This window comes from Bos taurus, chromosome 19, assembly GCF_002263795.3.
Source record: "Bos taurus isolate L1 Dominette 01449 registration number 42190680 breed Hereford chromosome 19, ARS-UCD2.0, whole genome shotgun sequence".
Taxonomy (NCBI): domain Eukaryota; kingdom Metazoa; phylum Chordata; class Mammalia; order Artiodactyla; family Bovidae; genus Bos; species Bos taurus.
The window spans coordinates 39,163,536-39,185,457 of record NC_037346.1 but is presented as its reverse complement, the minus strand read 5'-3'; the positions used below and the strand labels follow the sequence as shown (position 1 = coordinate 39,185,457).

At 55.1% G+C, this 21,922-nt stretch overlaps 1 protein-coding gene across 9 annotated transcripts in view; it reads left to right on the top strand.

Annotated features, from left to right (window-relative positions):
* The window catches only part of SRCIN1 (SRC kinase signaling inhibitor 1), a 71,942-nt gene that overhangs the window by 33,025 nt on the left and 16,995 nt on the right, over positions 1-21,922 (top strand). For 6 of the 9 annotated variants that reach the window (XM_015458812.3, XM_024980837.2, XM_015458805.3 and 3 more), the window contains 14 exons: positions 2,035-2,058; positions 5,993-6,188; positions 6,790-6,988; positions 7,405-7,498; positions 8,017-8,867; positions 9,915-10,007; positions 10,259-10,302; positions 10,612-10,799; positions 11,928-12,103; positions 18,374-18,504; positions 18,622-18,769; positions 19,087-19,333; positions 19,769-20,003; positions 21,741-21,895. In XM_015458812.3, coding sequence (XP_015314298.1) covers positions 2,035-2,058; positions 5,993-6,188; positions 6,790-6,988; positions 7,405-7,498; positions 8,017-8,867; positions 9,915-10,007; positions 10,259-10,302; positions 10,612-10,799; positions 11,928-12,103; positions 18,374-18,504; positions 18,622-18,769; positions 19,087-19,333; positions 19,769-20,003; positions 21,741-21,895 — 2,781 coding nt within the window. The remainder of the gene's footprint in view (positions 1-2,034; positions 2,059-5,992; positions 6,189-6,789; positions 6,989-7,404; positions 7,499-8,016; positions 8,868-9,914; positions 10,008-10,258; positions 10,303-10,611; positions 10,800-11,927; positions 12,104-18,373; positions 18,505-18,621; positions 18,770-19,086; positions 19,334-19,768; positions 20,004-21,740; positions 21,896-21,922) is intronic. The other 3 variants (XM_015458813.3, XM_015458810.3, XM_015458811.3) reach the window with 2 other exon arrangements.

The window sequence follows — 21,922 nt, the reverse complement described above, 5'->3', positions numbered from 1 at the left end:
CTCTGTGTGTTTCTGTGACTTCCTAGGGGCTAGGGCTGGGAGGGGGGTGCCTCTGTGATTCTGCTTGTAGAAATGTGTGTGAGCAGGTCAGTGTCTGGTGTGGGGTGGGGGTGGGAATAGGCGGTGCATGTTTGTATGGAGCGGGTTGGTCCACCTATGGGTATCTCTGTCTCTGAGTTTCTGTTTGTTTCTGACTGTGGCCGGCCCTTCTCCAAGTGTTTGTGTCCCTTTGTGGGTGTGTCTGTTGCTCTGGGTGTGTTTGTGGTGATGTCCTCATGGGAGGTTGTCTGAGAGTCTGTGCGCAGCTCCGTGGGTGGTCTGCACACCGGGGACGTGCAGCTGGATGAGGGACGGCGGCCTTCTCTGCAGAGCCGTCCATCACCACTGGGGCTGCAGACATGACTCTCATCATAAACCTTCCCCTGCCCTCTGCCTGGCTCTGCCTCCCCGCCCCAGTCTTGATCACATGTCCACTCCCTCTGCTCCCCCTTCCCTTCCCCAGGCCACAGGCAGCTGTGGCTAGAGCCTGTTACTCCAGCCCTTCGCCCCCGCCTCCACTCAACACCCATGGGTGGCATGTGTCCATAGATGGTTCTAGATATTGGCTAGGGCACAGACTTCGTTGTCCCCTTCCTCTGCCAGGCATGTGATTATTTTTTTGCATCTCTTGGAGGCAATGCTGGGGGGAAGGGTGGGGGTGTGGCCCAAATGGGATGGTTCTGGTGAGTAACCCTCTTCATCCCAGCCTTAGTGGCATCATCCCCACCCTAAAGGTCAGAAGCCTCCTCCCAGCAGGATCCCTCTCCAGCTCCTCCCTGCCATAAAGTATTCAGGTCCACAGGACACCCCACCGTGGTGCCCTCTGCCATCAGGGACCCTTGGTGTCCCTCTCCTCTGCCAGCGGCTCTGAGGCCTAGGGAATCTCATCTGCTGGTGCCAGGCACCCCAGGGCCAGGCCATCTGCTGCCTCTGTCTCCCTGCTGAGGCTGGCACCGGTCAGCAGGGTGTCCTCAGCTTTGCCAAGAACCAGCCCAGCCTCCGGGCCACTCCTCCCTTGTCCTTAGCCATCTGGAGGGGCCTTCTGGTCTCCGGAGAAGGCAGGGTGACTCTAGGTTATTGTGAATGAGGAGAAACCTAACACACCCATTCTGGGGGAGCAAGGAGCCCTACTCTCTCATCTGTCCGTCCACAGGACATCGCCGACGATCCCTTGCTGCCCGTGGCTTCCCATCCATTGCCCAGGGCTGTGGGTTGATGGGCATCTGTCCACTTTCCCTGAAACCTGGGTCCATCATGTCACACAGGCCTCCTTGCCCTGGCCTTGGCTCCCTGCCTCCCTCTTCCAGTCCCTGCCCCGTCAACCTTCCTGCGGTCCACTTCCCATCCCACCTGGGTTCACTCAAATGCTTTCTGCTTGTCCACCTCGTTAAGTCTAAATTCTTTCGCTCAGCATTTAAGGGTGCCCTTCTAGCCCCAGCCCCTTTGCAGCTTAATATGCTACTTTCCCGGGCTCTGCCCCAACCAAACTGGACTGTCTCCTCAACACACCCAGCACATGCCTGCCCCAGGCCCTCTGCCCATGCCCTTCCTCCCAACCTCCAGCTGCTCATTTAAGCCCCAGCTCCAATGCCACCTCTTTCGGGAAGTTTCCCCTCAGCTGGCACAACCAGATGCCATTTCTCTCATCCCGCAGCTCTGATTCATCTCTGCCAGCATCTCACGTGCTCTCATATCATGGTCATCTGCATCTTTTCCTGCCTGTAACTCTCTGAGGACTGTTACCGTGACTAGATTGCGTGACTTAGAAACATCTGGACTGGTTCTCCCCTCCCCCACTAGCAGGCCTGGAGCCTGCTCAGGGCCATCCCTGGTCTCCAAAGAGAGTGGGATGTACTAGGCATGGCTGCCTTCCTGTTCCTGGGAGGGTGGAGGGCCCAGGGCTGAATGCTGAGTGCCAAGGATCTCTAACCTACCCCTGGCCCTACTCTCCCCTCCCAGCCCCCACATAACCATCTCTTCTCTTATTTCCATCAGCAGCCAAACTACTGGAGTTTCAAGGTCAGTGGTGGTGCTTCTGCTTCCGTGACAACTGCATGTGCTGTCCTGCCCTCCCCCCTCCCTGCACATGCTTTGCACAGGGGTGTGCGTCTGCAGGGGGCCGTCTGGTGTGGGTGGTGGGCCTTGGGGCTGCAGGCTGGGGCTGCTGCTTTGAGAGAGCCTGGGTTTGCCTGCCAGGGGCTTGTGGAGCCAGTGTGGCAGTTTGGGCCACCCCTACTGGGAATCTGGGTGGGGGGTGCTCAGGCTTACCCTGAGACACAAGGGCATTTGGGAATGAGATAGGTATTTCCCCCTGCTTGGAGAGACAGCTGGCTCCGAGGGAGGGCCTTGGATCCCATGATCTTATTGAGGGCCTTGTCTTCTGAACTCAGACTTCATTTTCCAAGCCTGGAGGAGGAAGGCCCCTCCAGACAGGAGGCCCCGTGACTACAATAGGTCCCTCATCCCTTTCTTACTTTCCACTATGGAGAGAGCTGGTCATGCCAGGCAAGAGACTCACAGCCCTGCACCCCCCCCCCCAAACCTGTTGCCCAAGTGGAGGACTGAGCTCAAGGATGGTGCTCTCCTGCCTCCTCTGGAGAGTTCGGACCATGCACAGCTGGAAATCTGTGCCCTCCAAGGACATCCTGCTGACCCCTGGGGGAGCACACTCTGGGACCTCCCCATCTTCTTTGGCACCAGAGTTAGAACTGAACTACGTTAGCCTGCTGCTTGCATCCTGGGGTCCCCAGTTCCTCAAATCCTGGGCATCATGACAGGGGTGGGAGGTATACATTCCAGACTCTCCCAGTGCCATCTTGCTCCAAACATCTTGTTTGCATGCATCCTCCCAAAGGGAAGTTCTTGAATCAGAGAACCACAGAAGTGTAGATTCGTGGGGTCAGGCATTATAGGCTTTTTGTAGGAAGCAGTAGCGCATAGTGGCTCAGTGCATGTGGCCGAGGGCCAAACTGCCGGGTGGTGAATTCCAGTCTGCTACTAACTAGCTGAGTGACCTGGGCAAGTTACATAAATTCCCTGAGCCTTGGTTTCTCTTCCATAAAATGGAGCAGTATCTACGTCATAGAGTTGATGTAAAGTGAAGGGACAAGAGACTGCATGTCCTAAATACAATGCCTGGCTCATGGGGAGCCTTACTTTGTTAGCTGTTAGCATCATGGATGCTGACATGATTCTCCACTCAGAATCACCTTGGGAACCTGTCAAAAACCTCGAACCCCAGGCTCTAACCTCCAGAGATTCAGATTCAGTGAATGTGAGCCCTGGAGAGAGTGTTTTTAAAAGCTCCCAAGTGATTCTGCCCCCATATGTGGACAGCCTTTGGGAACCTCAGATCCTGGTCTGATCACCCCAGCTCAAGGTTCCCTCCGTCTGATGTCTGACTAGGAGTCATCAGGTCCTCCCTGGAGCATCTCCAAGGACCAGTGCTCACTGCTTCCCATCTTTGGGAAGCCCTTTCCTGTCTTTGCGGAGCTCTGTTTGAATTACTATTTTGTTCTCTTCCCATCTCCCTTGTAGTCAGGAAGTCCTTCTGGATGTCTCACTTTTTCTCTGCTCTGTTGTCCCGGCTCAGGGCTGGAGAGAAGCGCTATTGCACTTTCTCTTTTCTCAAGAGTGTTTTCTACAAAGGCTGTGAGAATGGAATAAGAGCCCAGAAGACCAGGATGGAGACTGGAACTGGTGGGGCAGGGAATGTGGGTGTGTCTTCTCCCAGGGTTCCCTGGGCAAGGGGCTGCCTTCTCAGTCCCTAGGATCCCTACTCCCCTTCATTCTGGCTCCTGTTCCATCTTCTTATTGGCAACTCATTTGTGTCCCCCTGAGGTGCTGTGGCCACCCCCTACTCTTCATCCTCACTAGCTGCCTCATCTTGCCTGAATTCTGTAGCCCCTCATCCACACTAGCATGGCAACCACTGACCTTCCAGTTGCCTGGCAACCTCATGACCACCAGACCAGGCCTGGTTCCCCACACTGTGAGGAAAGAGAGGGGCACAGGCCAGCCCTGGTGATCAGCCTAGAACTGAACTGCAGACTCCAAAGTCTGGGCCCAGGCATCCCCCAAGTGGGCCCAGTTCCTACGCAGCCTCCCTCCTCCCCAGACCCATGCCCACCCACTGATCAAAGCATTATGCTTGAAGCTGGATGCCCACTAATGTCCCCATATCTGACCTGCAGCATCCCCAAGCTCTGAGGCCACTTTGGGGACCGCTGGGCACATTGCTCATCAGAAGAAGATGCTTTCTCTTTTGAGAGTGCTAATCTGATTGGAACATTAAATTGAGTTAATAGGAAGATGGAGATGAATTAGGGGTTAATCAGGATTTACGGAAGGGGGGAGCTGAGGAGGAGAATAATTCCTTTTTAGAGACACTTTTACTGTTTGTTTGTTTTTATAAAAATGAGGGCTTCCCTGGTGGTACAGTGGTTGAGAATCCACCTTCCATTGCAGGGGACGCAGGTCTGATCCCTGGTTGGGGAACTAAGATCCTGCCTGCTGCAGGGCAAGTAAACGGGCATGCCGCAACTACTGAGCCCAAGAGCTGTAACTAGAGAGCTCCAAGCGCTGTAATGAGAGATACCCCATGCTGCAAAGACCCAACACAGCCAAATAAATAAATATTTTTAAAAGACACTAGAATTATAAAAAACAAAAAATATAAAAATTATATATTCTGATTGTATATAGTTCACACAGCCAGGCAATGTATAAAGTAAAGAGAAAGGTGTGTCTCAGCCCCAAGATAACCAGTGTTAATGGTTTTGAATGATTTGTGGTTGTTAAAAATTATTTTATAAAAAGAATACAACTGGGCAACACGGTCTTTTTCTTGATAACATGTATATGTGATACATCTCATATATATATAATGTTGCATAACAGAATGATGTAGATCTGATTCATTATCTTTCTCCCTTAAATAAATGAGTTTCTGATAGCAACCAGGTTTGAGGGGAGGAGCTGGGGCAGACTGGAAGGAGCTGTGGCTGAATGAGAGCTCCAGCCCTTCAGCCAAAAGTAGATTCTTGAAGTGCAATTGAAATCAGGGTGTCCCCTCTCCTAAAGAGAGGGTATCGAACTGTCCCTGGGGCAGGGGATGGTCATTGGGTGACACCCTTCCCTAGCCCCAGGCAGATATCACCCTCGGCTGTAGCTTCAGGACAAGGGCTGCTATGATGAACTGGAGGAGGCCTTTCTGGGCGGCTAGCCAGGCACGTTGGCCATGTGGCAGCATGTGCCATGCAGGGAGGGGCTGAGGCCTGACACTTAGGCCATGTGCTTGTGTGGGCTGAGCATGTGCACTGCATGTACTAAGCAGGTAGTCTGAAACTGGGGTCCAACTGGTTTGGGGGGTTTTGGGGTGGTTCTTCCAGTCACCCTAGGTCGAGGACATTGTGCCCAGCTCTGTGAGGGGCCATGCCTCCCAGAACTGGGATCCCAGGGCCCCTAGCTCTCTGCTTTCTTCCTGGACCCTGTTTCCCACCCCCACCCCAACCCTCTGAACTCCATGAAGGATAAATTCATCACTCACAAAACCGCCGCTTAATTAATGTCTGGAACTAATGCCCCAATTTGCTCAACGATTCTGCTGCTCACCTCGGTGACAAATTTGTGTTGTTGTTCTTTGGAAGCTTAAAATAGCAGGCGTGCCCATGGCTCCCTGCTCAGATGGTTTCTTGTCTGGCTTCCCAGGGTGCCTGAGTCCTTTGCCCAGTCCTTACCTGCTGGGTATCCTGGGGAGACCAAGGCCCCAAGAGTTTGGGGAACTCTCCTGCAGTCACACAAGTCTGAAATCCAGGAGACTCTCCTGTGTGTGTGTGTGTGTGTGTGTGTGTCTCTCTCTGGCTAGTTGGGGCTCCCCAGGCCAGGATAGGGGCAATGGGCAGAGCAAAAGGGGCTCATGCCTGCTTTGTCTCGCCCCACCCCATCCCCGCAGACCCGCAGCTCACGCCACACTCAGGGAGCCCAGCCTGGGCTGGCCGACCAGGCGGCCAAGCTGTCGTACGCCTCGGCCGAGTCACTGGAGACCATGTCAGAGGCCGAGCTCCCCCTAGGCTTCAGTAGGATGAACCGCTTCCGACAGAGCCTGCCCCTCTCCCGCTCAGCCAGCCAGACCAAGCTGCGCTCACCAGGTACTGCCTGTCCATCTTCCCTCCTGGCCACTGGCTCCTCCCTCTGTTCTGCTCATCCCGGCATCCTCTCCCTCCCCTTGACCGCTTCATCTCTCCTCAACCACCTTTCTAGGGAGACTCTGGCTCCCCTCCCCCATCCCCATCTTCCCGCCCACCCCTCCTCCTCCAATCTCCTCCCCTCAGGGCCTCTCCCTCCTCAGCTGCTCTCTCACCCGCCTTCTCCACCTCTCTTCCCTCACTTCTCTCTGCCTCCGCACCCCCTTCCCTGTCCCTCTCTCCCTCTCTAAGCCTCCCCTCTCCCACCCCCTTCAGCAGCCCCCCATTCCTTCATTCCCCGCTTCCCTCATCTCTCCCCCTCACTCTCAGTTTCTGCCCCAACTGCTCCGGCCCGCAATTCCATTTCCTCGCCCGGACTCCAGCCTGCCTGGGGTGCCTTGAGAGGCCGGCAGCATGAGGAGTGCCTGGGTGCACCTGCACTCCGGGGCGGCGTCCGGCCTCAGACCCTGCCTCTGCGGGACCAGCGGGACTCCCGAAGGTTCCCCGAGCCGCCGGGGTGGTGGCGGTGGCGGCCCCGACACCAAGGGTGGCGTCTCCTTTGCAGGGGTGCTGTTCCTGCAGTTCGGGGAGGAGACTCGGCGCGTGCACATCACGCACGAGGTTAGCAGCCTGGACACGCTGCACGCACTCATCGCGCACATGTTCCCGCAGAAGCTCACCATGGGCATGCTGAAGTCGCCCAACACAGCCATCCTTATCAAAGATGAGGCTCGCAACGTCTTCTACGAGCTGGAGGACGTCCGGTGGGCGTGGCCCCGGGGGGAATGGGGTGGGCTCCCCGTTACTCCTCCTCCGAGGGGGGTCTCGAAGCCACAGGTCATTCCCCAGCCGCCTCCTCACCTAGCCTCAGCCCCCTTTACCTCTCTTCCCGGAGCCCTACCAGCCCGCCCCTTCTTCGGTCATCTCGGCCCCACCGCCTTCCCTTTAACTCATCCACCCCTGCTGGTTGGCCTTGGCTTGAGCTAAACTGAAAACAGTTCGTGAGGCCGAGGTAAACGGGGTAGAAGATGCTGGTTGTGTGTTGGTGGCAGGCAGCCAAGGAGTTAAGGGGTTGGAGCTTGCGGCCCCTCTTGCCACCCCTTTCCCCTTTGCCTGGAGGTGCCCCCTCTCATCGCAGGGCTGGGGGATGGTGACCCTCTGCACCCCTTCCTCCCCCCAGGGACATCCAGGATCGCAGTATTATCAAGATCTATAGGAAGGAGCCACTCTACGCCGCTTTCCCTGGCTCACACCTCACCAACGGGGACCTTCGGGTATGGCTGGGGTGGCCCAGGGCATGGAGGAGGTTGGGCAGATGGGTCCAGGAGCAGTCTAGCCACTTGTCATCAGGGACCAGGGCCAGCTTTGGAGAAGGGAACGTGGAGGCTGAAGCAGAGGATGGCCTTCATTAATTGTGGAGTCCTGGAGGTGTCCCTCCCCTCATCTGCCGCTTTCCCTCTGGTCAGATCAGGATTTCTCAAATCTGCCTCTAAATATCCTAGGAGACCGCTCTCAGGAACCGCCCCTTCCTTCTTTGCTTTCCATCCCCCACCATGGGGTGAGCTGGAGATGGCTCCTCTCTCTGTTGCCTGGCCCTCTGCCACTTCTTCCTCCGTCCTGGGAGCCCTGACGGGAAAGGGGTCGAAGATGCAGTAGGAGGGTGGAAAGGCAGAGAACAGAAGGGACTTCCTCAGCGTCTCGAGGGCGGGAGGAGCTGCTGGCTCCTTAAGCGGGAGGCAAGGGATCCCCTTTGTGACCGGCTCGTGGGGTTCCGGGATTGTCTTCTGCACAGAGAGAGATGGTGTATGCGTCGCGGGAGTCGTCGCCCACGCGGCGCCTCAACAACCTGTCGCCGGCGCCACACCTGGCCTCAGGCTCGCCGCCGCCGGGGCTACCATCGGGGCTGCCGTCGGGCTCGCCGTCGCGCTCGCGCCTCTCGTACGCCGGGGGGCGCCCGCCCTCCTACGCCGGCAGCCCGGTGCACCACGCGGCTGAGCGGCTGGGAGGCGCCCCCGCAGCCCCGGGAGTTAGCCCGAGCCCCAGCGCCATCCTGGAGCGGCGCGATGTGAAGCCGGACGAGGACCTGGCGGGCAAGGCGGGCGGCATGGTGCTGGTGAAGGGCGAAGGCCTCTACGCCGACCCCTACGGGCTGCTCCACGAGGGCCGCCTGAGCCTGGCCGCGGCCGCCGGCGACCCGTTCGCCTACCCGGGCGCCGGAGGCCTGTACAAGCGCGGCTCGGTGCGCTCGCTCAGCACCTACTCGGCCGCCGCGCTGCAGTCCGACCTGGAGGACTCGCTGTACAAGGCAGCGGGCGGCGGCCCGCTCTACGGCGACGGCTACGGCTTCCGCCTGCCGCCCTCGTCGCCGCAGAAGCTGGCCGACGTGACCGCTCCCCCCGGCGGGCCCCCGCCGCCGCACAGCCCCTACTCGGGGCCGCCCAGCCGCGGCTCGCCGGTGCGCCAGTCCTTCCGCAAAGACTCGGGCTCCTCGTCGGTCTTCGCCGAGAGCCCCGGAGGCAAGACCCGCAGCACCGGGGGCTCCTCGACGGCCGGAGCGCCCCCTCCCGAGCTCTTCCCCGGGCCTGGGGAGCGCCCGCTCGTTGGGTTCGGGCCGCCTGCGCCAGCCAAGGACACTGAAACCAGGTGAGGGAGCTAGCGAGGCTCGGGGCTGCACGGTGGGGAGAGGGGAGACGGCAGAGTCTGTCTGAGACCCGGGAGTCCTTCTAGACCCGGAGTATCCTTGAGGGGTCACCAGAGTATCTTGGCTGCGGCAGGGCAGGCATTTCATCTGCCAGCCCCAAGGGACCGATGAGAGGGCCCCAGACAAGGGACCTGGAGACCTGGGTTTGCATCTGGTCCCTGAGCCTTAGTTTCCCCAACTAGAGTTGAGGCTAGAGCACAACTCTTTATTTAATGCCTTTCCTGCTCAGGCACAAAACGTGCCACCATGAGAGCTGTCCAGCACAAGGCCGGCTGAAGTCCACTGGGGAGGGGGTGCTTGTAAGAAGTGGGGATGAGAGGGGCACATTTCTTTAAGTAGCCTCCGAGTTGGGGAACTCTTGCCTATCATCCAGCTTCTTGCTAAGGGTGCAAGGCTGGAGGAGGTAACCATGGCACTGACCTGCCCCCCTCTGCCCTCAAGCAGCACCACTGAGAGGTGAGGAGAAATGATACATTCACATAGCTTTCTTGTGGCCTGTGTGCCAGGCACTGCACTGGGCACTGTTTATGCCAAATTGGGCAAACCCAGCTCCTGCCCTGTCTAGTGGGGGAGACACAGTGAAAAAAAACAAACAAAAAAACTTGTTCTTCCCTTGGGAGGGTGTACTCCTAAGGTAGTTGGGTACTCTGGGATGACTTCAGAGAAGAGGAAGGGAGAAGGGCGTGCCTAGCAAGGGGAATACATGTGCAGAGGTCCAGAGAGGCCTGGGTGGGGCCCATTAGGGAGCTAGTGATGAAGAGATGAGTCTGGAGAGGGAGAGGGTGACTGTCAAATGGGGAAGGGCATTTCCAAAGTTATGTGTGTGGGAGGGCTGTAGATTTGATCCTTAGGTGTTGAGGCCCTTTGAATTGTCTATGCGCTGAGGAGGAAATGGTTTTCCTCTAATTATCAATCTTAGGAGAGGGGGGCTGGGCAGGAGGGACCCCATGCCCAGCGATGGGGTTGATCAAGGCTACTGTCTTCCCTAGGGAGCGCATGGAGGCCATGGAGAAGCAAATTGCCAGCCTCACAGGCCTGGTGCAGAGTGCCCTACTGCGAGGTTCAGAGCCTGAGACCCCCAGGTGAGGTTCTTTTCCCAACACCACTGCCAAAGGCCTGTGGTTGGGGCAAGAGGAAGGGAAAGTGAGCAGCAAGAGCCCTGGGCTCAGCTCTGCCCATGTCTCATCATGGTGCTGGGGGTGAATCCCTTCCTTTCTTGGGGACGCCATCCTGAGACCAGGGGACTGGAGGAGTTTACGTTAAAGTCTTACCCAGCTTTGACGGTTGGGGCCAGCCTGGACCCCATGATGGCCATCTTTTCCCTGTACCACAGTGAGAAGATCGAAGGCTCCAATGGAGCAGCCACCCCCTCAGCACGTGAGTGACCCTTTCTCCCTCCCCCAGAGGTGCTTGCCCTCTATTAGCCTCTCTGGTCTTTCCCTAGTCTGTAAAGGGGCTACAACACCAGGCTTCAATGGGTAAATGAGTAGTCACCTTAGCCCAAGATGTCTCGCCTGGTGCTTTGCTCTCCTCAGAAAGGCTGACGACCACTGGTTGGGGCAGGGAGTCAGAGCCACGCTTCTCCCTGGGTACTGTGTGGGGCCACGAGTGGGAAAGAACTTACCCCGATCTCTCCCAGCTCACGATTTATTCCCTTTCTCCCATCTTTGTGGTCCCTGTCTGCAGCCTGTGGGTCGGGCAGCCGGAGCAGCGGGGCCACTCCAGTGTCCGGCCCTCCCCCGCCTCCGGCCAGCAGCACCCCTGCGGGGCAGCCCACTGCCATCAACCGTTTGCAGATGCAGCTGCACCTGCGTGGCCTACAAAATAGCACGAATGACCTGCGCAGCCAGCTTCAGCAATTGCGGAAGCTCCAGGTACCACCACCTCTCCGGGGCCCCGCCCCCTCAAACCCCGCCCTACCAGAACCCACCTTCTTGCCGAAACTCCTTCCCTAGAATCTGCCCTATCCCGAGTCCCTCGCCGTTTACTGGGCTGCTCTCCGAAACCTTCCTCGAACTCCCGTCACCTCGCTGAATCTCTATTCCCTCACCAAGCCACTACCCCTGGCCCGTGTCCCCCTCAGCGTGCCCTCTTTCCCTTTCCCTGAATCCTTCCCGCCCTCCTGGAGCCCCAGCGTACCCCACTGAGCCCCCTCCTCCTGTCAGTATCCCTCAGAGCAGTCCCAGCTCCTTCCCTTCTCCCCTTCTTTTTCCCCCTCCCCTCCCTTGGGCGGAAGCCTTTCCCCCAGATCCCCTCAGGGCTACCTTCCTGAGCCCATACAGCCTTCCCCAGCCTGACCTGCTTAGCAGATGGTCCTACCAGTCAGGAGCCTGGCATCCCTGTGCCCGCTCCTCGAGAGTGCCCCAGGGCCCATCAGGTGAGAATAATGAGTAGAGACAGGCTGGAGAAGGGGCAGAGAGTTGCCATCTGGGCAATGGGTAAGATCTCGGCTACCCCCACCATTGCCTCAACTCGGCCTTAGAACTAGGTTCAAGTGTTAGTTATGTTCCGGTCCCAGCCAAGGAAACTCTGTCAAACCACAGTGCTTGAGTCCTTCATCGAAGCCACAGCCCTGCAGTCCCAAGGTGGGCAGGGCCCTGTTAGGGTCATCTCTTGCCCTCAAATATCCCTTACCCCATTCTCCGGCCTCTATATTTCCCCAGAAACCTTGTCCTCTTCCCCCGACCCCTTCGCTGCAGCTAACTGCCACAGCCAAGCAGCCGCACCTTCCGCACTGCCCAACTTGGCACTCCTGTCTCCCTCCACCATCCCCAAGCCATTCTCCTCCTGCCTCTATGCTTCCCCAGAAAGTAACCCTCGGCCTGTGACCCCTACCACCCCACCCTTTCGCTGCTGCTCACGGCCGCAGCCGAGCAGCAGTATCGTCCGTGGAGTTCGCCCCGCGGTCGGGCTGTCCTCTGCCCGCCTCCTCCCAGCCCTCTCCCCGCAGCACGCCTCCATTCTCTCCCACCCCCGTCCACCGGCCCATCTGCGTCCCGCAGCTACAGAACCTGGAGTCGCTGCGCGCGCTGCTGAAGGGCACGGAGGCGGAGCTGAGCATGCGCGTGTCGGAGGCGGCGCGGCGGCAGGAGGACCCGCTGCAGCGGCAGCGCACCCTGGTGGAGGAGGAGCGGCTGCGCTACCTCAACGACGAGGAGCTCATTACCCAGCAGCTCAAGTGAGGCTGGGCGCAGCGGCTGCGGGGAGGGCTGGGAGTGCGGCCTCGGTGGCCTGCAACCTGGTATCACTGCTGCTGCTAAGTCACTTCAGTCGTGTCCGACACGGGGAGGCACAACTCCCTTCTTTCTGACTCCCAGGTGTCGTGGCTCTGTTCTGAAGCCTGATTTTCATCTCCTCTGTGGTCTGATGTCTCTGTGACCCACAAATCTTTGACCATCTGGCAGGAGTCCTATTTTCTTTTATTCTGGCTTGATGTCTGCTTTTGCTGTGGTCTTACTCCCTAATGGTCCAAGGTCTGGCTTCCCCGTCGTCTGCAGCCTTACTCTCATGTTTCCAGATGCCAAATTTCACTTCTGTCCTCTGCCTGCTTTCGTTCTGGCCTGTGATCCTTGCATACTGATCCTCGAGTAGAGTGTTCCAGTGGGCCAGCTTGGTCACCGTTGCCACCCTCACCCGCTCTTAGACCAGATACAGCCAAGGAGAACCCTCCTCCCCTCCTACTGCTGCTGAAACAGGGCTCCAGGAACAGAGAACACCCTGCCCCCAAAGACTTAGACATGGAAGGGTTAACAGAAGACAGTCCTCTGATCCAAATTTAGTAAATAGCTGTCTGGCCAAGATTCGATTGTCTGGCACCATTGCAAGGAGAGGCTGCCTTCCGCTGTCCATCCACTGAGTGAGCAGCTCCAGCCCCCTGCAGCTTTCCCTGGTCAGTCCCTGGGTCTGAGACAGAGACCCTGCTCCTCTGCCTGGTCTCCCTCTTGGCAGCACAGGGCATGAGGGGCCCGAGCTCCAGCTCCAGCTCTGAGCAGCTGGGCAATCAGAGCAGTTTCTGCCCTTCCCCGTGCTTCAGCTTCGTCACCTGTGCCCAAGGTTAAGCTTTTCACAATTCTTTCCAGAGGGGGCTTTGGCTCCTACGGGTCAACTACTCAGAACCAAGGAAGACTGCTCAGAGGAACCCGGCTTCCTCACCAAAGTCATAATTGGCTGTATCACTTGCAAGGGGCTCCTTGAGAAGGGTCCCTGCTCCTCAGCCTCGAGCCCACACAGCCTGGAGCCCACACAGCCTGGAGGTCCATGTGCATTTCAGTGATGCACAGGGCAAGATTGCCATGACCCCTTGTGGTTGAGATGAAAGAAGGGGCCATCCCACTTGGAAATAAGCTGGTGTGGCAGTCAACTGCATCACCCCTGCTGTGAAAGCTGAGTGACAGCTCCGGTCAGATCTCCAAGTAGACGGATGGCTACCACCCCCTGCCCCCGCACCCAGGGAATTCCATTTACCTAACTTACCTGTCCTCTTTTCCCCCTTTTTTATTCAGCACAGAGGAACTGGATTGGAATTTTCAAAGGGAACTGTACTGAGACATTAAAGGAAAATAAAAGGAAATATAAAAGTACAGAGGAGGCAGGAAGGATGAAAGAATGTATTTATGTTCCTGTCATATGAGTGTCTGGTCCTCAGCTTCCTGGGGCCTCAGTTCTCCAGGAATACACAGTCTCTCTATGCGTTGCCCTGCTATCAAACCCATTGCTCTGACTGCTCACTTTAGAGAGCTTGGGGGCTGATACATAGCTTCTGGCAGGGTTCTCCATCTACTTCGAAGGTGGCTTTTTGGGGGGAATCTGGACTGGTGCTGCAGTGGCTTTGGCTTGACTGGGAGGGGCCTCCCTGCCTAATTTCCTGCTGGCCCATCCTTACCCCCTCCTTAGCTTACCAGCCTCTGTCCACTTCCTCAGCTTCACTCTACCCCTTCCTTTTGCCCTGGCATCTTGCTGGAAGTTACAGCTGATTCTGTGCTCCACTCAGCTTGGTTTACTCATGTGTAGCTCTAGTCAAGCACGTTGTCTAGATGTTGCCCTTAGAGGCAGCCTCCACTGACTGAGACCTTTGACCTTTGGAGTGTAACATGGCCCAGCCCAGCACCAACTTTATAGGCATGTGACCCGTTATTCACACAGGGCACCATGCTTGTGAGGGCCCGTACTTGGTTCAATGCTCTGCTGATATTATCTTGAAATTCTTAATTTTTATACTAGGGGCAAAATCTTTATTTTGCTTTGGGCCACCCCACATTTTGTAGCTGGTTCTGCCCTGATCCTCACCTCTCAACTGTTCCAGAACTAAAGCTGGGTCTGGAAAGCCCCACCACTTTCTGATCCCAATGTCTAGACTTGCGCTGGTTTGGACTTTCTTACAGAGCCTGCTCAGGTTATGGGCCCCCAAACTTTGGCAGAGTGCACGATCAGAAGACTGAGGTGCTAATTGAGCCTAAGGGGGGCTTAGTGGCTTTCCTCCCTGCAGTCACTCAGGGACCCAGGCTAATGCCTTCCAATAAGGCACGTCTTCAATATGTGCCTTCCAAGATTACCCACAGGGTCATTTTCAGCCAACAGGAAGGGGAAACGAGTGCAGAGGAGCCTACATGGGAGGATTTTAGGATGCCAGACCTGGAAACAGCATGTACCACTTCCACTCATATTACATTGGCTAGACCTTATTTGAATGGCACTTCTACATGCAAAGGAGTCTGGGGAATGTAGTTTAGTATCTGAGCTACTTGTTGTTTAGTTGCTAAGTTGCGTCTGACTCTTTGTGACCCCATATGCAGCACATCAGGTTTCTCTGTCTTTCACCATCTCCTGGAGTTTGCTCAAACTCATGTCCATTGAGTCGGTGATGCCATCCAACCATCTCATCCTCTGTTATCCCCTTCTCCTCCTGCCCTCAATCTTTCCCAACATCAGGGCCTCTTCCATTGAGTAGGTTCTTTGCATCAGGTGGCCAAAGGACTGGAGCTTCAGCTTCAGCATCTGTCCTTCCAGTGAATATTCAGGATTGATTTCCTTTAGGATTGACTGGTTTGATCTCCTTGCAGTCTAAAGGATTCTCAAGAGTCTTCTCCAATACCACAGTTCAAAAGCATCAATTCTTCGATGCTCAGCCTTCTTTATGGTTCAACTCTCACATCCATATGTGACTACTGGAACAACCATAGCTTTGACTAGACGGACCTTTGTTGGCAAAGTGATGTCTCTGTTTTTAAATATGCTGTCTAGGTTTGTCATAGCTTTTCTTCCAAGGAGCAAGCATCTTTTAATTTCGTGGCTGCAATCACCATCCGCAATGATTTTGGAGCCAAGAAAATAAAGTCTGTCACTGTTTCCACTTTTTCTCCATCTATTTGCCATGAAGTGATGGGACCAGGTGCCATGATCTTAGTTTTTTCTATGTTGAGTTTTAAGCCAGCTTTTTCACTGTCTATCAAGGGATTCCCTGATAGCTCAGCTGGTAAAGAATCCACCTTCAATGTGGAAAACCTGGATTTGGTCCCTGTGTTGGGAAGATACTCTGGAGAAAGGAAAGGGTACCCACTCCAGTATTTTGCCCTGGAGAATTCTATGAACTGTATAGTCCAGGGGGTTGCAGAGAGTCGGACATGACTGAGTGACTTTCACTTTTCACTGTCCTCTTTTACCCTCATCAAGAGGCTCTTCACTTTCTGCCATTAGTGTGGTATCATCTGCATATCTGAGGTGTTGGTATTTCTCTCAGAAATCTTGATTCCAGCTTGTGATTCACCCAACCCAACATTTTACATGATGTATACTCTGCAAATAAGTTAAATAAGTGGGGTGACAGTATACAGCCTTGATGTACTCCTTTCCCAATTTTGAACCAGTCCATTGTTCCATGTCCAGTTCTAACTGTTTCTTCTTGGCCTGAATACAGGTTTCTCAGGAGACAGATAAGGTGGTCTGGTATTCTCATCTCTTTAAGAATTTTCCACAGTTTGTTGTGATCCATGCAATCAAAGGCTATAGTGTAGTTAATGAAGCAGAAGTAGATTTTTTTTTAAATTCCCTTGCTTTTTCTATAATGCAGTGGATGTTGGCAGTTTGATCTCTGGTTCCTTTACCTTTTATCTGGAAGTTCTCGGTTCATGTACTGTTGACGTCTAGCATGAAGGATTTTGAGCATAACTTTGCTAACGTGAAATGAGCTGAATCATACAGCAGTTTGAAAATTCTTTGGCATTGTCTTTCTCTGGAATTAGAGTGAAAACTGACCTTTCCCAGTCCTGTGGCCATTGGTGAGTCTTCCAAATTTGCTGGCATATTGAGTGCAGCACTTTAACAGCATCATCTTTTAGAATTTGAAATAGCCCAACTGGAGCTATTTGTTCCACTAGCTTTGTTCATAGTAATGCTTCCTAAGACCCACTTGACTTTGCACTCCAGGGTGTCTGGCTCTAGGTGAGTGCCCACACCATTGTGGTTATCTGGGTAATTAAGGCTTTTATGTATAATTCTTCTGTGTATTCTTGCCACCTCTTGTTAATCTCTTTTACTTCTGTTAGGTCTTTGCTGTTTCTGTCTTTTATTGTGTCCATCTTTGCATGAAATGTTCCTTTGGTATCTCTAGTTTTCTTGGAGAGATCTCTAGTCTTTCCCATTCTATTGTTTTCCTCTGTTTCTTACTCTGAGCTACTATTTGTATGTAAACTGGAGGTAATAATGGTTCCCACTCCCAGGATTTGTTGTGAGGATAAAGTGAGGGGCTGAATGTGCGCCTGGCACGCTGTAGGCACTTAGTACAAGATCCCTCTTTAACTGGTGGTGCTGACGCACAGGATTTTGGCCTTGGCTCCAGTGTGGTCTGTTTTTTCACCCACTAGTTGGATGAAGATATATAAAGCATGCTGATAAGATTTGTTGATGACACAGAGCTTTGAGGGGGAGCAAATCTGTTGGATGGTAGAACTGAGATTCAAAAGTTGTTCCTCCCTGGATTGTTGAGCTGATTTCCAACAGATGGGATTTGACAGGAATGTATGTGACGTCCTGCATGTGGGTCAGGGATATCAGTAACTCAGGTGCGGGACTGGGATGACCTACCTGGGCAGTAATTCCTTCTTTCACTTATTCATTCCTTCCAGAATTACTTACCAGACCTCTGTTCTGCTCCAGGCACCATGCCAGGTGCTGGGAATCAGAGATGAATCAGAAAGACAGGGTATCTTATTTTCTGCCTAGAGCTGCTTAGCCTAGCAAACAGGAGCTCCAGGCAGGAAGCAGACCCCTAACACCAAGTGTAAGGGGAGAGTTTCCCACTGGGACCTGGGGATGTGTGGGAGTTAGTCACACGTGTGCGCGGGGGGTGGGGAGGTGGTGGTAATGGAGTGTTCCGGGCAGCGGAAATGGCATTATAGAAGTCCAGGGAGAGGGACTTTCCTGGTGGTCTCGTGGATAAGGTCCACACTCCCAGTGCAGGGGGCCTGGGCTTGATCCTTGGTCAACGCAACTAAGCCTGCATGCCGCAATGGAGACCTAGCGTGGCAAACAAGAATGACCAACAGGGAGAGCAGCACATACAAGGACCTCAGGGAAATTCTGGATGGTTGGAAATAGAAGCAAACCAGATGGGGAGGAAGTGGATGTGGCTAGAGAGGAAATAAGAGCAGCCCCCAGGGACTGACCCCATGCATTAGCTCATTTAATTGCTTTTAGCTCATTTAATCCTCATAGTGGCCCCAGGAGGGAGGAACTCTTACCATCCCCATTTTTGGGGGATGAGGAAGCTGAGATCTGGAGACAGTCGGTAACTTCTCCAAGATCTCTTCTGGGTCAGGCAGAGTGCGGGTTGGAATGTGGATCTGTCTGACTCCAGACCCAAATTTTCAGCTACTACCCCCATGCCCTTTGTGGCTGCACTTAAAGAGTTTGGATTTTAGCCTCAGAATGTCGAGATCCATTTCGGGTTCAACACAGGCGGTGGTGACTTGGTCTGATTTACATTTCAGAAAGATGTAGGGTGTTAAAATGACACAAGCTCAGCATAAGCCATCTGAAAATAGGAAGCAGCTTTGTCATTGAGGGAAAGAGGCTGAGTGTCTGGATCATTTGAGAAAAGGTGGACGCCTCCCCAAAAAAGCACACGCACCTGCCTCCAGTTCTTTGAAAAGCTGCCAATTTCTCTGCTGTGTCCTTGGCTAATGAGAATCAGAGGGTGTGAGTCCTAGGGAGGGAGATTCTGGCTGATACTGCTAAAGATGAGAACTTCAACACAGGGACCTGGGGCACCTGTTACGGAGTGTTTCTGAAGTCTCATCTCTGAGGTCTGGCTCTCTGATTTCACTTTGGCTTGTGGCCTGGTGGATGGCTTTTAATTTTGATCTGACCAGTGGCCTGATTTGTTTCCAGCTGTTCAGTTTCAGGGGGCTGGGCTGGGGCCAGAGGGGCTGAAAAGGTCTTTCTGTGACTGCAGTGACCTGGAGAAGTCGGTGGAGAAGATCCAGAGGGATGTGTCCCACAACCACCGACTGGTGCCCGGGCCCGAGCTGGAAGAGAAGGCGCTGGTGCTGAAGCAGCTCGGGGAGACACTGACCGAACTCAAGGGTGAGCCTGGGGGCACCCCCAGCCCCACCCCAGGCATTGTACCCCCACCCCACTGCCTGTCCTCCCAGCTGTCCAGAGCTGCTCTCTCCTCCCGCTCACTCCTTCCCTTCGCCTCAGCTCACTTCCCAGGCCTGCAAAGCAAGATGCGGGTAGTGCTGCGTGTGGAGGTGGAGGCAGTGAAGTTCCTGAAGGAGGAGCCCCAGCGCCTGGATGGGCTACTCAAGCGGTGCCGGGGGGTCACGGACACCCTGGCCCAGATCCGAAGGTCATTCTATCCCTGACCTCCTATCTCTGACCTGCGATTTCCCATGGGGTCACACACCGGGCCCAGATCCCTTATCCCAACTCCCCGCAGAGGTCAGCGGTGTGCTGGCTGGCTCTGCACTTTGACCTGTCACCCCTTGCATGTTGCAGGCTTGGCGCTCCCATTTCCCAGATGCAGTCACCCCTCCCCAGGCCCTTCCATCTGTTCGGCAAGATCCCAGAGCCCCCCTCACACCCCGCCTCCTCCATGCCAGGCTTCCCTCCCAGGGAGCCACGACCCTGCTGACCTCACAGCTGCTCCCAACTCTCCCACCCCAGGCAAGTGGACGAGGGTGTGTGGCCACCCCCCAGCAACCTCCTGAGTCAGTCCCCCAAGAAGATGACGGCTGAGACGGACTTCAACAAGAGCTTAGACTTCGAAATGCCACCCCCTAGCCCTCCGCTGAACCTCCATGAGCTGAGTGGGCCAACCGAGGGGGCCCCTCCAGCCCCCAAGGCGGGCAACCCCACCAAAGGCCTGGACACTCCTGGCAAGAGAAGCATGGACAAGGCTGTGTCTGTTGAGGTGCTGGGCGCGGGATGGGGGGGCTGGGGCTAGGCTCACACATTCTCACCACCGACCTACGTTGGCCAGTGCCGACACGTGGGACTTGTTCCTGGGGAACAAGGCAATCTGAGAAGCATACTGAGGGTGACATCAGTCCTGCTAGTCAGGGAAGCATATCATAAACCTGTGATAATCAAGGCAGTACAAGAAAAGATTATGTGCTCAATGAAACAGAATAGAATGTCTAAAAGCAGGTCTAAATTTCTCCTGAGAGTACTTGGTTATGAAGGTGGCATTCCAGGCTCGCAGCAAAGGCATGTAATACTCAAGAGAAGCCCGAGGCTCGGATCAAATGGGAGGCTTCCTTTGCATACCTTGCATGTGTGGCTGAGGCCCCAGAAGTCCAGGAGCAGGGCAGCTGCTTCAGTGCTGACTGTTGGCCCTCCTCTCAAGGCTGCTGAGCGGGACTGGGAGGAGAAGCGGGCAGCCCTGACCCAGTACAGCGCCAAGGACATCAACCGGCTGCTGGAGGAGACACAGGCGGAGCTGCTGAAGGCCATCCCTGACCTAGACTGTGCGAGCAAGGCCCACCCAGGCCCAGCCCCCACCCCGGACCACAAACCCCCCAAGACCCCCCACGGCCAGAAGGCAGCCCCCCGAACGGAGCCCAGTGGGAGGAGAGGTTCAGGTATGGGGCAGGTAGGGGGTTGCAAAGAGCCCAGAGGAGGGGAGCCCCAGCCTCAGGAACTCTCAGGTTGATGAGGGAGGTGCTTGGGAGTGAAAATCTTTGTGGGTGGGCTATTAGAGAAACGGGGTGCTGGCCTGACCCTTGGCCACTCAGGAAAGATGGGATAGTGCAGGACTGCATCCAGGGATTTTCCCACAGCTGCTGAGAGGACCACACTGGGAGGATGAGAAAGTTCAGGCAGAGGGTTGTGCCCCTGCACGTTTTGTCCAAGCATGTGTGGCAGGAGCCAGGCTGTGCTGAGATGGGGTGCAGCCCTGAGGGATGCAGATGGGGTTCCTGTGCTCCCCAAGCCTGTGAGCTCACAGGGGAAGCAGAAACCCAAATAGGAAACAGCAGATGTCACTCATTCATTTATTCATTCTTGCCACTTGTATATTTGTTAAGTGCCCATTGTGTGCCAGGGCTTTCCCCGTGGCGCTAGTGGTAAAGAACCTGCCTGCCAATGCAGAAGACATAAGAGATACAGGTTCGATCCCTGGGTCCAGAAGATCCCCTGGAGAAGGGCATGGCAACCTACTCCAGTATTCTTACCTGGAGAATCCCATAGATAGAGGATCTTGGTGGGCTACGGTCCACAGGGTTGCAAAGAGTCAGACACGATTGAAGTGACTTAGTGTGCACGCACACGTGTGCTAGGTGCTGGGGATAAGGAGATGACTACTTTCAAGGAGCTGAAAATGTAGTAGGAGAATAATACTAACATCTGTGTTTATCAGGCACTTACTTTGTGGCAAGAACAACCCCAAATGCTTTCTATGTATTAATTTTTATAATTTTGCAACAAGTCCAGAAGGTGGATACAGTAATTATTCCCATTTTACAGAAGAGGACACTAAGGCTCAGTGTGGTTAAGTAATCTGTCCCAGGCCATACCCAGTGTGTAAACCAGAAACAGGAGGCAGGTGCTAAATGCTGTTCTGCAGGAGACCCTGAGAGGGCAGGAAGTCCGTCCCATGGGAGGGGGCTTTTCACTGGAGTCTTGCATTTCCCTGGCCAGTGAGAGAGGGCATTCCAGGGAGAAACATCATGTACCAATGCCTGGAGGTATGTGTTTGGTGTTGCTCAGCTGGGTCCAGGCCTGAGAGTAGCAAGCAGAGCTGAAGCTGAAAGGTTGGCAGGCACAGAGGTTTGGGGTTGTGGGGAATCACTGGGGGATCAAAGGAAGAACTGGGGGCAGGGAGAGCCTGGTGGGCAGGGTCAGACTCTTGCAATAGTACTAACTACTCTCTCTTGATGGAGGAAGGATGAAGATCTGTGCCAGGGCGGAGCTGAGGGGTGGGCGGGAAAGTGGTGGATTAGAGTAGCGATTCTCAAACTTGAATGTGCACGTGAAATCACCCAGGATCTGCTGGCATGTGGATTCTGACTCAGCAGCTCGGGGTGGGGCCTGAGCTTCTGCATTTCCAACAAGCTCCCAGGTGCTTCCAGTGCTGTTATTCCCTGGACCAGGCTTTGAGTAGAAGGGATGAGTGCTGTAAGCGGAAGAGTGACAGGGCTTGGGGCTGGATTGCACAGGGACGTAGGAGAGGAGGAGGGGCCTGTGTCCCTTCCCTGAGATTTCCCCTCTCCTCCTCCCTGGAGGAGGAAGCCAGGTTTACCCTAACCTTGGAGTCAGATGTGGCGCACAGACTCCAGGGTTATGGGTCCCCTGACCCCCAGCCCCTTGGCTGCCCGCAGATGAGCTGACAGTGCCCCGATACCGCACCGAGAAGCCCTCCAAGTCCCCACCGCCACCCCCTCCCCGCCGGAGCTTCCCCTCCTCCCATGGCCTGACCACCACACGCACTGGAGAGGTCGTGGTCACCAGCAAGAAGGATTCGGCCTTCATCAAGGTACCACCCCCCACCTTGGGTAGGGGA